This window comes from Lactuca virosa, chromosome 5, assembly GCF_052849685.1.
Source record: "Lactuca virosa cultivar CGN04683 chromosome 5, Lactuca_virosa_CGN04683_v6, whole genome shotgun sequence".
In the NCBI taxonomy this organism is placed as follows: domain Eukaryota; kingdom Viridiplantae; phylum Streptophyta; class Magnoliopsida; order Asterales; family Asteraceae; genus Lactuca; species Lactuca virosa.
Window position 1 is genome coordinate 269,086,696 of NC_136430.1, and position 14,239 is coordinate 269,100,934.

Here is a 14,239-nt window from a genome sequence, read left to right on the forward strand (position 1 = left end):
TGTCACAAACATCTACATTATTACAATGATTCCTCCACCAGGTATCATGTTTAGGTCTTCTACTCTAACCAAGTGATATAAGAATAGGACCTTTAAGAATGTTATTATTTTAGCACGATGCATGGTAATGAGATTGAATTTTGTTTTCATCTAGAAAATTTTTAACGAAATTCATTTAGTATTTTCAATATTTGATTCTTCAAAGATTAATACCCTTAAGTTTCCAAAAACATATATTATTAAAGTCTAGGATACAAATTTTAAAACATCAACTTGTAAAGCACTCGGTGACAATTTTCCATCCCATTATCAATGTATATTTTTGTAATATCAATGGAGATTAGACCAAGTAATTCCATGTGTATGAGCATTAAACCTTCTCAAATCCTAAAATTGTCATGAAACAAAATTCTTCTTATAAAAGTTAACCATCCCTTGTTTCTTTTTTGTCGTATATACATCAGATTATGTGACAGCTTCAAAAAGTAGAAATATTTAAATAGCACTATAAAAGTCAAAGATCCCTCATAGCTATTATTATTTCATAGAGCTATTAGAGTCTTAAAACCATTATTAGGAAGCTACATACATCAAAAAGGAAAAACAAAACAACTAAAAATCAACTCATAATCATCCCCAAACTAAAACTAAAAAAAAACATCAGATACACATTACTTACTGAACACCACTTCTTAACTAACTATTAACATTTAACATTACCTTTTATGTAATAGCATCCTTTACTTCATAGTAATTTGAGACTGTTTCAATGTCCATTTTACCCTCCACTTTAATAGCATATTGAAGATCCCGATCAAGGTTTTCGATAAGTTGCTGTGAAAAAAGATATAATTTAAAGTTTTAGTCATCAACCCAAGTGATTAATAATTGTAAGTATTAAAAAACCATAAATGAGTTGTAAATTACAGTGAAAGCAGATGAATCAAGTTTGAAAGAAGTTGGAAGGTCGGATCTGAAGACACCAGTTTCCAAACACTCCACATGGCCACCAATGTATGTCTCACTCTCTAAAAGGCGCCCATTATGAAAGTTTTCTGCTTCAGATTGGTGCTTGTTTGGACATACCTCGAGCTGAGAGAAATCTGTGAAAGCATCTGTAGAATTCCTTGCAGCAATGTTATGAGTTGTAGAAGTCATCCGAACAGCAGTAGGATCATTCGGTGGAGGTGGGATAGGAGACCTAATTTTCACGGAAGCAACTGGTGGAGGAGCAAGGCCTAGAGGCTTAGACTTAACCTTCTCGGGTGGAGGAGCAAGGCTGAGTGGCTTAATCTTTTCAGATAATCCTGCAGATGAAAGCATCCCATCTCCATTTGCAGGTTTGTTTTTTACAGTGATTCGAATTGTTTCACCCTCTTAATATACGTAATGTTTCAGGTTAATACTTGTCTAATGAGCTCAAATCCATTTCAATACTTCTAGGCATTAGATAATTTCAGCTACTAATCTGAAAATTTCGACTATATAATCTTATATGCATAGCCGGAAAACTGTAAGTGATGATACATACCTTCAATCTGTGATTTACAGCAGGATGGATATTGATATGACTCTCGTCGCTGGCTTCATTGACATCCTTCTCAATCTCTCTCTTTACATACTTCTCATGATCCGACAACGCCACATTGAAATCAAATGCCTCGTTCCTCTCTGTAAACCCTAACACAATAAACGCGTGTTTCCCCGTGCCATCCTCGATTTTCAAAGCCGGAGAGATCTTCGAGAATAAGAACTAAAAGCTCCAAACCCGGATCAAATTTACTTGTTGTTCCCCCAAATCGTTGATCGTGGTTGATCGTGGCGGTTGGGTAGGGTTAGGGCTACTTGTGTGTAATCAAATTTACTTGTTGTTCCCCCAAATTTACTTGTTGTTCCCCCAAATCGTAATAAGTATACGATGTGTTATATGCTTAATATTATTCTATTGTACCTCTTAATTTTCAAGAAAGAGGCTCTTAATTTTCAAGAAAGAGACAATATGTTTAATAATATAACTAGTGGTGTACCCGCGCAAAGCTGCGGCAACGAATAATAGTTGTAAATAGTTTCGTTTCGGCGATTAGTTTCACCGCGGCGAACGACGAAGAATTTTCTTGTTGTTTACAGTTATTTTCGATGATCAAATTTTAGAAATTTTAAATTTAAAATATTAACTTAAGGAATAATATAAAAGTAAAGTTTTAGGTTAATATGATTTTACAAAAGAAATTATATGTAAAAATGAGAAAAGTAAAACATGTCTTTAATAATAGAATAATTTTATAGCAAACAATGAATTTTGTAGTGAGTATTGCGAAACCAATGGTGGTTTTGTCATAAGGGAGGGTTCTAGTCTCGTCTTGGACGTAGGTGGATTTAGGTGTTAGTTTAGAAGTAGATTATATATTATATTTGCCGGTTAAAAAAAAAGGTTTTGTCATAAGGAAAAATATTTTTACAATATGTGGCAAATATTATTAAAGTGGATATATTTGTATTTCTTACGAGTCAGTTTAAACGTATATTTTTATATGAATCTTTTTGTATGATATGATAAAAGATGATTGATTCAACTCAAAATCATTATCTTGGTTTTATATTTGAAATATGATATATAGCAAATTATTTTAATATGTCATCGAGTTTTTTTGATACAAAATAATTTAAATTTGTTATTCAAGTATTGTCGATATAAATTTGTTACTAAATAATTTGGAGAATTTGGGATTTTAAATATCTTTAAAACTTTGAAGATCAGATTTTGAAAAGAAAATATTTCACCACGCTTCTATAATACTTGATAACACTAAAATCATAATCATTCAAACAAATTATCCAAATCATATCTTAAGTTTTAACAATATCTCTAGCGAGTCACAAACGACATCATGCGTCTAACTTTTCTTTCAAGATTTAGACAAGAGAGAAGTGATAATAAAGACTTTGACATATTTCTTTGAATTTTAGTAGCTCCTTTATTTATACTAATTTAAGTTGTAGAAACTTGTAAATAAGTAATTTACATAAATTGTCCCTTAGGTATGTTAAAATGTATGATTTTTGACTGATTTTTTCTTTTAAGCATAGAAACATATGGATTAAATTTAAAACTTTTTGCATACAACAAGATAGTTTCGGTGATTTAATCTTTTTTAACGCAAAGTTATGCATAATCACTCATCTAATAAATTTATAGAAAAAACCCTTTAAAAATATATTGAGTCAGTTAACAATCTTGAGTTACCAAAGTAACAAATGTTAACTGATGAGATAGAAAGTTATGTTTTGGTTAACAATAAAATAGCAAACATCTTCCTTCGATGAATAAAGCCATAAAGAATGGCTTGAACATCTTTGTTATAGCAATGCAATTGTGTAGCTTCTCAAAATGGTAAAGAATAAATTCCCAATAAATTAAACTCTCAACCTTAAAATCTTTATAAAAAAAATATACTAATAAACTTGCAAATGAATTGCACCCAATCGATCAATTACAAAAAACTTCCTTGAGAGAACATTAAAAACATTTGATCAAAAACAAAAAAACTCCCTACCAATTAGAACAATTAATATATAACTAAATTGTGTTACCATTCTTTGCAGTTTAACCATTCCTTTTCCTCTAACCACTCACATTTATTGGTTAATTGGCTTTCTTCTTATCCCCTTTAAATCATGAAACAAACTCTTTTAGTTCAGACTAAAAACAAACATATAGAAACAAAATCATAGATCAACTTAATCTTCATATATAAAATTACACTAAGATTTAAGATATCAACAAAAAAAGTCAAGATAGATTCGAGATGAAGAACCATATACCTGAAACTATCAAGGAAGAAAAATTTCTGAATAAAAAGAAAACCCTTCTTCTCATTTATCTGTTAAAAGTCAGACAAACAATGGGAATAAATATCGTCAATGAGAAGTATAAAATGAAGAAATCTATACAATTGAACCTATACAAACAAACTCGTTGACACCTTCTGGAAAGAAGTTAAACCTTTACATAATCATAAAATTACCTGAGTACTCTCGAACTTTAGTTCTTGGATCAGAATAAAAAGCTTCATAGGTCCTGTTCTTCAGGATCATAATATTATAAATCATAAAACTTATAATTCAAGAAAACTAACAAGTAAAATCACTATATTAGAAACCCAAAATATTTATTTAAGTTTTTTTTAATTCAAAAGTCAGAAGCAGAGAGGAAGAACTCAGAACTCAAAAACATATAACGGTAAACTTGAATAAATCAATACCCCCAAAACTTTAAGATACACACTCGCTAAGAAAAAAAAGGAAAGTATATACATTTGTTGTTGTTTCTTGAACCATTAGCTTGTTTATACACAGAAATAGAGAAATTAGTATTAAAATATCCAAACACATGTCAATAACATTGAAGAAAAAAGAAGATTACTGACAAAAACTGACCTCTAGTGATGGACTTCCATAAGGCTTCGTCTGTTGGGTCCTTTATTTCATGTTCCTGCCATTCTACAACCTATAAACACACATAGATTTAGGCCCTTTATTAGAGAGACAAAAAGGGAATGAGAGAAAGAGATGGAGTAGTTTTTAGCGAGAGACAAAGAGGGTGAAAGAGAGAAAGACGGTGGTGCAACTAAAGATTTGAGAACGACACCGAGCAAAAGAGTCAGATAAATTTTCACTCAGAAAGCTATTATTCAACAAAAGAGATATCTATAAGGAAGCATAAATAAGTATCATACAAAATGACTGAACCGGAGAAATATGGAAAATAAGATATATGAGAAATCAAAAGCGAAATAAATTGGAAGATGCTTACCAGTTTAGGATCTTGTTCATTTGATGATGTAACAAAAAAAAACGGGTTTATGAGAGATACTCTACAAACCAGTGGTGAAAGTGTTGGCGGCATCATTGATTTTCGAAGGTAGTGTCTAACGAAGGAGATGGTGACGCAATAGATCGATAAAGGTGGGGAAGGCGGAAAACGATGGTGACGGAGGCATATGGTTGTTCGTGGTATCTAGGTCTAGGTTTTAAGATATAAAGTTGGATGAGAACGGATTTAGGATTAAGTGGTGATGCTGGGTGGCGATGGTGGTAATGGCGGAAGAAGCTGTGTATAGGAGTTTAGGGTTTTCTACGTAAGGAGTTACAAAGCAGATGTGTGTGTATATATTTAGCTTAACAAGATTGTACATGGTCTTATAATAATTGTACCTCTTAATTTTCAAGAAACATCTAATATGCTTTATATAATAGTAAAGATAAATATATATATATATATATATATATATATATATATATATATATATATATATATATATATATATATATATATATATATATATAGAAAAACTAAATTAAAACAGAATTTTGTCACTTCAAACTTTTTTTTAAGATAAGAGGGATAGTTCATCTTCCACAGAAGGAACATGATTCATCTATGTGGCCTTTCTTGAATTTCTTGGGCTTAATGGTTTCCTTTCCATAAACCTTGGGCCTCTTAGAGCAAACAAGGTGTCTCTCTTCAGCCTCACATTTTTCCAATGTTTGAACTCGCTCAAACCAAATATCATTGTATTGTTGGAGTATCTACTTAACATATCAGAATATCTGAGATACATCTAAGTTATCCATGAATTTTGGGAAGTCATTAGTAACTATTCCTAGTATGATGTCACAAACATCTACATTATTACAATGATTCCTCCACCAGGTATCATGTTTAGGTCTTCTACTCTAACCAAGTGATATAAGAATAGGACCTTTAAGAATGTTATTATTTTAGCACGATGCATGGTAATGAGATTGGATTTTGTTTTCATCTAGAAAATTTTTAACGAAATTCATTTAGTATTTTCAATATTTGATTCTTCAAAGATTAATACCCTTAAGTTTCCAAAAACATATATTATTAAAGTCTAGGATACAAATTTTAAAACATATAATTAGTTAGCTGACCTTTATCCCATTCATTTGAATTGAACAATGTAGATATCGAGTATCAGCTATATTCTATTATATAATTCTAAGCGTAATGAGATCGCTAATAACAATGTCTAATAAACATGTTTGATGTCATTTATGCTTTGGATCTCTATTTCTTAGGTGACCCTTATCACAACAGATCTCCGATCAAATCATCCAACAGTTTAAAGAACTTGTGTAATTGGCCTATAACTAGGTTATATAAATCGCGAATACACCTCGACCATCAAAAGAAAATACTAGTGGTTAGGTGGCCTTTTCCCACAAGTGCATACAAGTGATGAGCGAGTGCTATTCAAATATGATTGCATATATTTGAGTTTAAATAAGGGGTATTTGATGTTTTTATAATTCTAATTTAAAAACATATGATATTATGGTTATTGCATGCATCCAATAAGTCACAGTATACTTGTATTTAAAATCTCATTTTAAATTAATATCTATTATTAAGTTTTACCATTTGAGCACTTAATAAATTTTATATTTTTTTTAATAAAACATGCTTTTATAAAAAAAGGTTTTGAGTTTTATAAGTCTCTAAAATTTCAATTTTAAACTTATATAATTTTAATCCCGAAATTTACCATTAGCTAGTTTTTAAACGATAAAACTTATTTTATTTTTAAAACCATTTTACCATCTTATATTAAATGATAAATTTCATTAACCAAACTCATCGTGATGTTATTTATGTTAAAAAATATTATTTTGCATGTGAAATCTAATTTAAAAACAATAACACAATATCAACATAAATATAAACAAAACAAGCATGCAAAATATATGTACATAAACCAACGACAAACTATTGATATTTTGTAAGCGGTTACAAAAATACCAAGTTCATTCCTAAGGGCTATAAAGGAACCAAAAATCTTGTAATATCTTTATACTTCCACTTGCTTCAACACCATGTAGCAAGTTTATAAAAATAATTGTATAAAGTTTGTAAAACATTAATAAAATCGAGTTTATAAACATTTAATCATCAAAATGACCGTCATCTTCATTTTTGTTACATTTTTTATAAAAATAAAATATTTCTAAAACTAATCTATAACTTACAAAATATAAACAAAATGAAAACTATTTACTTAATTATTACATACCATAAGAGTAAATAAATATTAGAACCATTTAAATAAATCAACACAAACAGGTAACAAGAGGTCTATGGCTAGTTTATGCACATCATACATATATCTACTCAAAATTATATAAAACAAAACTTGTTTTTCCAGGACAACTTTAATGACAAAAAATGCATGTAAACTTTTGTCACTAAAAAATAACAATTATATTGTAGTAATAGAAATATAGGGATATATACACTAAAGTCCCAATATTTTCAACGATTTAGAAGAAAGTCTTAAACATTATTTTTTTTTACAGTAAAGTCCTAACTACCGTCAGTTTTTGACATGTTTATCTTTTTTCCGGTTAGCCGGTAATTAGGACTTTACTGTCAAAAAAATAAAATTATGACTTTTTTGCAAATCGTGAATTAGGACTTTACTATCAAATAAATAAAGCTTAGGACTTCCTTGTCAAATCGTTGAAAGTATTGGGACTTTAATGTATATATCCCTCTTTTTGGTTATAAATTTAATGGTATGATAGTCTTTAAGCATAAAAGTTATTGAAACATGCTCTGGTCAACTAGATCCTATTGAAATCCTTAACGTTTGCTTCTTGTTAAATAATTTGTTTAATCTCAACAAACCGACATTGAAAAAAATTGAGATAATCATGAAATAAAGAAAAAATTAGGGTTGTGTTGGCTTTTTGCAGTCTTAAAAATGGAGAACTAAGAAACCGAAAAAAACAAAATTGCCTTTTTTATCCCTTCTCCACATTCACACCCTTTTGGCTAGGCGTGTGTTGTTTGTGTTTGTACAATATGTCCTCACTTTTCAGTTATTGGGCTGCGAAAATACACTAAAGTCCCAATATTTTCAACGATTTGACAAAAAACTCCTAAGCTTTATTTTTTTTATAGTAAAGTCCTAATTCACGATTTGAAAAAAAATTCATAAACTTTATTTTTTTACAGTAAAGTCCTAATTACCGGCTAACCAGAAAAAAAAAGGGTAAACATGTCAAAAAGTGTCGGTAATTAGGACTTTACTGTAAAAAAAATAATGTTTACGACTTTCTTGTCAAATCGATGAAAATATTGGGACTTTAGTGTATATATCCCTAGAAATATATATGGATTTTCTTACAAAAACAAATCATCCATATTTTCCAAAAACAAATATTACACCAAATAATATAATAATCTAACCAAACTTGCAAAAATAACTCTAATACCAATTGTTCGGTTTTATTCAAAATCGTTTTCTCAAAAACACTAAAAACAACAACGAAAGCATTAAAATTGTGAATAAACTTAAAACACTTTTTAAAACACTAAGTTTCATTTTGCAAAACATGGAAAGATTAAATAAACCATAGAAGGAAAAGTGTTACAAATTTTGAAGACTTTGATTCTCATGCAAAATGTAAGTTGATGAATTCATGTATGATGCTCCAAAGGAGAAACTATCTACAAGTATCCACCAAACAACATTAAACTACTAGAATATGCTAATCTTTACTTGTCATAAGTTGTTCTTAAGCCTTAAGTCATATACCAAATAAGTCTTGAGGCGAAGCAACTTATAACCGCTTAGTTCATGCACCAAATTGCAAGAAGGAAGAGAGGGAAATAGGGCACCAAAACAACGAATTTGGCAACCCTTTAATGAGAGAAAAGAGTGTGAAAAACTAGCTAGTTTTTTTTGTTCATGTCTTCCTTGTATACTTCCACTAATGAACTAATTCAAAAGGTAGTCATTAAATGAAAGTATGGCATCTTATGACAATAATGGTGTGATGGAATAAGAATGATAACACACGAATTTAACCTCTAGTGGAGGTAGGAGGTTTTGACATGAAAGCAAGACAAAGAGTGTGTTGCACCCTTTCTTACAAACTAGCTAGTTACAAGTCCAACTAGATGGTTACTCAAAGTGTCCATTTAATTATACATGACATATATACTCATGCCATAGTAATAAAACTAGTTTTATTACTTTCTATGAAAAATACCAATTAGCAAAGAGCACAAGCCAAACGATGTCGAGTGGTTTTCTAGGTAACCAAATTTGAAACATTATCCTAACATGTGGCAGTTGGGGTGATGTTGGTGAAAGATCTATATACCCAAGAATCATTATAGAATGATATTTTTTAATGACATTTGATCCTATAAGGCCACACATTATAGCAAGTTACTACTAATTAATTATTAATTAAAGTAATTTGATTATATTTTCATGCCATATAAATATAACTAGTTTTCTTGTTCTCTTTTATTATTATTTCCTAGAAACAATAATTCTCAATTAATTGTTAAAAATATAATTTTCATAAAATAATAATTCTCCAATTAAAACACAAGCATTAATAATACTTATTAATAATCAAATTACTTTAATAAAAAGTCAATTAGTAGTAACTTGTTTTAGGTGTGGCCCTATATGATCATATGTCATTAGCAAATATCATTCTATAATGACTATTGTGTATAAAGATCTTTCACCAACATCACCCCAACCCCCATACGTTAGGACCATGTTTCGAAATGGTTAGCTAGAAAATCACTCGACACCATTGGGACCAAGTGCCAAATAAGGTGCGAACCTTGGTTTAGGTTACTACCCCTTTACCTCCACTACATGTATTCCACATTATTAATTAATTCATTATTAACTCACACATTACATTTATATATTTTCTCCTCTTCTATCCATTATTATGTAACTATGCATGCTAATCAATTCATTATATCATGACATATTACATTCCAAATCGTACCATCAAAACATGTAAAATAGTACACATTTCAAGAAATTTACTTTACTAGCATGGATTTCATAATTCATATAAGTATATATTTTCCAGGATCACAACATACATAAATATCATACTATATCATCAAAATACATCACTCACTTCTAGCATGATCTTAACATCATCATTTCATCCATCTCATCTCATCACGTTAACTAGCAGGAAAATTCACCCTAGGTAATTTATTCAAAACAAATTAACATGAATTCATAGTACATATAACTCATACAAACATTTCATGACATGGCATACCAATTCCTAGACCAATCGAGTGGTATCAAAACACACAAATCTCCAACATATGTATCCATTAGCCACAAAGAATGACTCGCCTCAAATCCAAGTTATTTGAGGAAATGATCTAAAGAAGGTACTCTCCATGAGACCACTAAGCATGCTAAAATAAAGCATGAAAGCTTTTTCAGTTCCAGACGAAAACCCCACCGTGAACGCAGTAGAAACACACTGTGTTTTGTCCCTAGGTCATAAATCGAAAATCTCAACCTCTAGTCACCATGCTAGTGTGTTGCGTCATGACTACGCTTTCAGTTATAAAAATAATATATGATCACCAATCCTCTCCGGTCCGATTTTGGTCTGTTCAACACCCGTTTAGGATGATTATAACCCTCGGAGAACATGGCTACGTATTCGAGGATGCTAAAACACTTAAGGACCAATCTAACACACTTTACCATGAATTTTTGCAACATTAATGGATTATTCAAGAGTGTGGCATGCAAGGAAAGAAAGAACACACAAAGAAGAAGCAGTAACCTTTAACAAATTCGAGATGTTGAAAGAGATGAAGCAAAGAGTAAAGCAATCCAAGAAACAACACAAGAACTCTACCACAAAGGCAACAAATCATAACTTCAACTCCAAATACTCTAAAGATAGCATACACTCAAGAATCTCTCTCACTCTAGGGTTTGTTGGCTACAAATGAGATAGGTTTATTAGATTTTAGGGTTATATATGCTTAAATAGCCCCCATAAACTTCAAACTAGACCCTAAAATTATGAGAAAATGACCCCTAAGTCCATACACATGACCAAGAAAAAGTTTCTTACACTTTTGATCCCCAAAACTTGACTTTAACAAGATAAGAGGTTAATTTAACGAAAGAGTGTCAAGAAAACTAACCTCGATGATGGAATGGGGAATTCGGGTAGTTACAAACCTAAACGTTGATCTATTGAAGCATAATTTGAAATCCCGAAAATGTCTGAATCATAAGACAAAAACATAAAAGAGATAATTAAGTGAACCCTAGAAGATACAAGACTTGAAAGCAAGCTTTAGTGAGTAAAGGGGTTTGAATAAAGATTTTCCTCACTTGGTCCTCGTTTTGTTCAATCAATATCTCTATAAGAGAACATAGATACATTGATTACATTGCTTTGAGTCCCAAAATACGGTTTTCAAGTTTATTTTCATCTTTTCCCCTCAATCAAGGAAATAATTTAATCTATCAGCCTACATCTTATCCCCAATTTGATTAAAAATGTGCAAATAAGAATCCCATTTAGTCTAAATTCCACACATTCACTTAATACCAATAACATTTATGGAACTTCTTGTAAATTTAGGGAAACAAAGGAGGAATCATCAATTTAAAAAGAAAGAAAAAAGATCATAAAAAAGGGGTTTCTGGGTTTGTGTTTTTACCTTCATCTGGGACATGCTATTATACACCTGATTCTTTGACATTCTAACGATATTCTTCGATTAACCATCACTAGAAACCCAATGTCGGCCATTATCCGGAAATTTTATGGTTTTTTTTTCGGGTGACTTTGATTAGGTTACAACTTAGGGCTCTTTCGTTAGAATTGTGAGAAGATGGAGTGGGTAGAGACTCGACAGTACAGACATGGGAAGGAGTTTACATCGAAAGAATTATGGGAGGGGGAGCATACCGTTAACACCCTATTGACCACTTTATAAAAAGTCAACCTATAATTAACTACTTATAATCAGTTTTTTCGGAAAACAATGAAATTTCAACCAATAAAAATATTTCAAAAAGTCAACCTATAATTAGCCAACCCCTTGTTAAAATTAGATTTTGGATGACATAAATAGTGAAATGCTAATATATATAAAGGTGAGGCAAGTTACATGACGTCAATTCTGTATTTATTTCTATTTCCCCCCCTATAAAAACAGGTTGATCGAAACCACTCTGTCCTCTTTCTACTCGTCCTCACACAATCAACTCTCCTCATTTCCACCTTCAACCTAATCACACTAAAACAAAATAATGGCCGCCGTTTCTTCACTAGCTCCGTCGTCACCAGTAGCTCCTCAACCATCACCATGGCACTCACCGGTACCCTATCTCTTCGGCGGCCTTGCTGCCATGATGGGTCTCATTGCTTTTGCTCTCTTGGTTCTCGCATGCTCTTACTGTAAGCTCTCCGACTACCTTGAAAACGGCGACAGAGACATTGAATCCGGAGATGGAAACACGGATGTCACTACTCCTCCTGAAAATAACACCAACCAAGAGGCGTCTGATATGCAAGAGAAGTATTTCGTAATCATGGCCGGAGAAGCTAAACCTACGTTCTTGGCCACACCCAGTTCTAGCAGAACCACCTCGTTTGGTAGTAGCAGTTGGCGGAGCAATTCAACGGCGTTAACGGAGGCATCATCATCTTCGGTAGTGGAGATGTCGGAGGAGGTGAAACATACCACCAGCGTGGAGAACAACTAGTCTTCTGCCGATCAGCTCTGTTAATATTGTTGAATATAAAACTTTGTGGTAGTGATTGTGGGTTGAATGGTAGGTCCAGTAGTTTGTTCATCGTTTTGTTCCAGAAATGCACATACAAATTTGTGACACCTTTCAAGATCCTCAAACCTTCGCATATGACTCCTAATCCTAAATTAGTGATTTTTTTATTATTCTGCTATAATTGTCGTATGTGATCTTTTGTTTACCAACTCCATGATGTTCAAGTCGATTCAAATTTTCTACATAAAAGATAATCTTTTGACAATGTATCAGTAATGGTGTTTTAAAAGGTTAGTTGTTGGATTAAGTGTTTAAATTTTTTTAAATTATCAACATCTACTTGAATTGGAAAGGTTTACTTGCACTCAACTTTATCAAATCATTGAGGGGCTATAATTTTTACTTTATCTCGTAGGCTTTTTTGAAGGTTTTATCACAATATTAATTTTTTTACCAAAAAAAGTAGTAATAATAATAACAATCATTTTAGGACATAAGTACAACTTTATTTCGGGTATGTTTGGGGTCCAAAGGAGGATGATTTCATGTGAGTTGGGTCAAGTAATCAATGTCACTTATCCATATCATACGTTACTGTTTTTTGTGAACTTAAGTAATGAAAGTATTCACGAAATAAAACCTTTGTATAAATCTGTCATGCTATGGGTGTGTGTTGTGTACAAATATAAATCATGGCCCATGATATCTGCACGAAATTGTGTGTGTGTGTGTGCGTCTGTGGTTTTTTTTTTTTTTTTTTTTTTTTTGAGTTTTGAGGGTTAAGTCTTACGTGATTTAGATATATGTAGAAATATCTGATCTCATCTGCATCTTGTATACTTAATTATACATGTCAAATACTCGATCACTAAATCTAATTTATATATTTATTCAAGTAATTCAAGTAACTTTTAAAAAAGAAATATGCAGATTAGTTTATTATCTTAGATGTCATTTCCTATATTAGCTGTTTTTTTGTTTTTACAACTTTTTAACCAATTTAAATAATCATAAAAGAAATTGGATTTTAAAACGTAAGAAATATTGATAAGTTAATTATTATTGGATTTGAAGACAATGTTCTGCGTTATCTGTTGTCTATTATATATTTTGGTATTCCTAGTCATTACCTTCTTTACCAATGTCCTTTTCCTTCTTTATAGTTTTGGAGTTACGTTTTCAATCAACTGAATTTGAACAAGTTGAAACGATGATGGTTTTCGCTTTGATTTGTGGGTCGTACTACTATATAAATCCAAACAATTGAAAAGAGAAAAGACTATCCTAGCATGTCCTTTCCAACTTAGGTAATGTGATACTTGCGGAAAACTACAAATACATGAACTTTATCAACAATTATTAGTTCAAATTATATTGAGTATAATGTATAAGATAGGTGTGTAAATGCATATGAGTGTGAGCGATTTTTTTCATTTCATGGGATAGTCGCTCTTTAAAAGTATCATTTGGCTGATCGAATGCGAAAAACACACAATGCATTGGTTAATTGAATGCAACAAAATTAAACGAATATTCTGTGTTTGTTGGATGTATATGTTCATTTGTTGGTCGATTTTTTTTCACTACAAGAAATCACCGAAATAGCAGTG

General features: G+C 31.2%; 1 protein-coding gene, 1 long non-coding RNA gene and 1 pseudogene across 2 annotated transcripts; 1 reads left to right on the forward strand and 2 right to left on the reverse strand.

Annotated features, from left to right (window-relative positions):
* Positions 1-647: 647 nt before the first annotated feature.
* Positions 648-1,875, reverse strand: LOC145117185 (DNA polymerase epsilon catalytic subunit A-like). The gene is made up of 2 exons (XM_079053481.1): positions 928-1,875; positions 648-834 (listed from the first exon to the last, which is right to left on the reverse strand). Exons 1-2 carry the CDS (start codon positions 1,321-1,323, stop codon positions 724-726), a joined length of 507 nt encoding a protein of 168 aa, XP_078909607.1. The 5' UTR covers positions 1,324-1,875; the 3' UTR covers positions 648-723.
* Positions 1,876-3,586: 1,711 nt separating this feature from the next.
* Positions 3,587-5,128, reverse strand: LOC145117026 (uncharacterized). The gene is made up of 4 exons (XR_013712431.1): positions 4,438-5,128; positions 4,026-4,078; positions 3,823-3,881; positions 3,587-3,666 (listed from the first exon to the last, which is right to left on the reverse strand). It is a non-coding gene; the product is annotated as an uncharacterized LOC145117026 (long non-coding RNA).
* Positions 5,129-12,062: 6,934 nt separating this feature from the next.
* On the forward strand, positions 12,063-12,736 carry LOC145115578 (protein GLUTAMINE DUMPER 2 pseudogene; annotated as a pseudogene).
* The last annotated feature ends 1,503 nt before the right edge of the window (positions 12,737-14,239 follow it).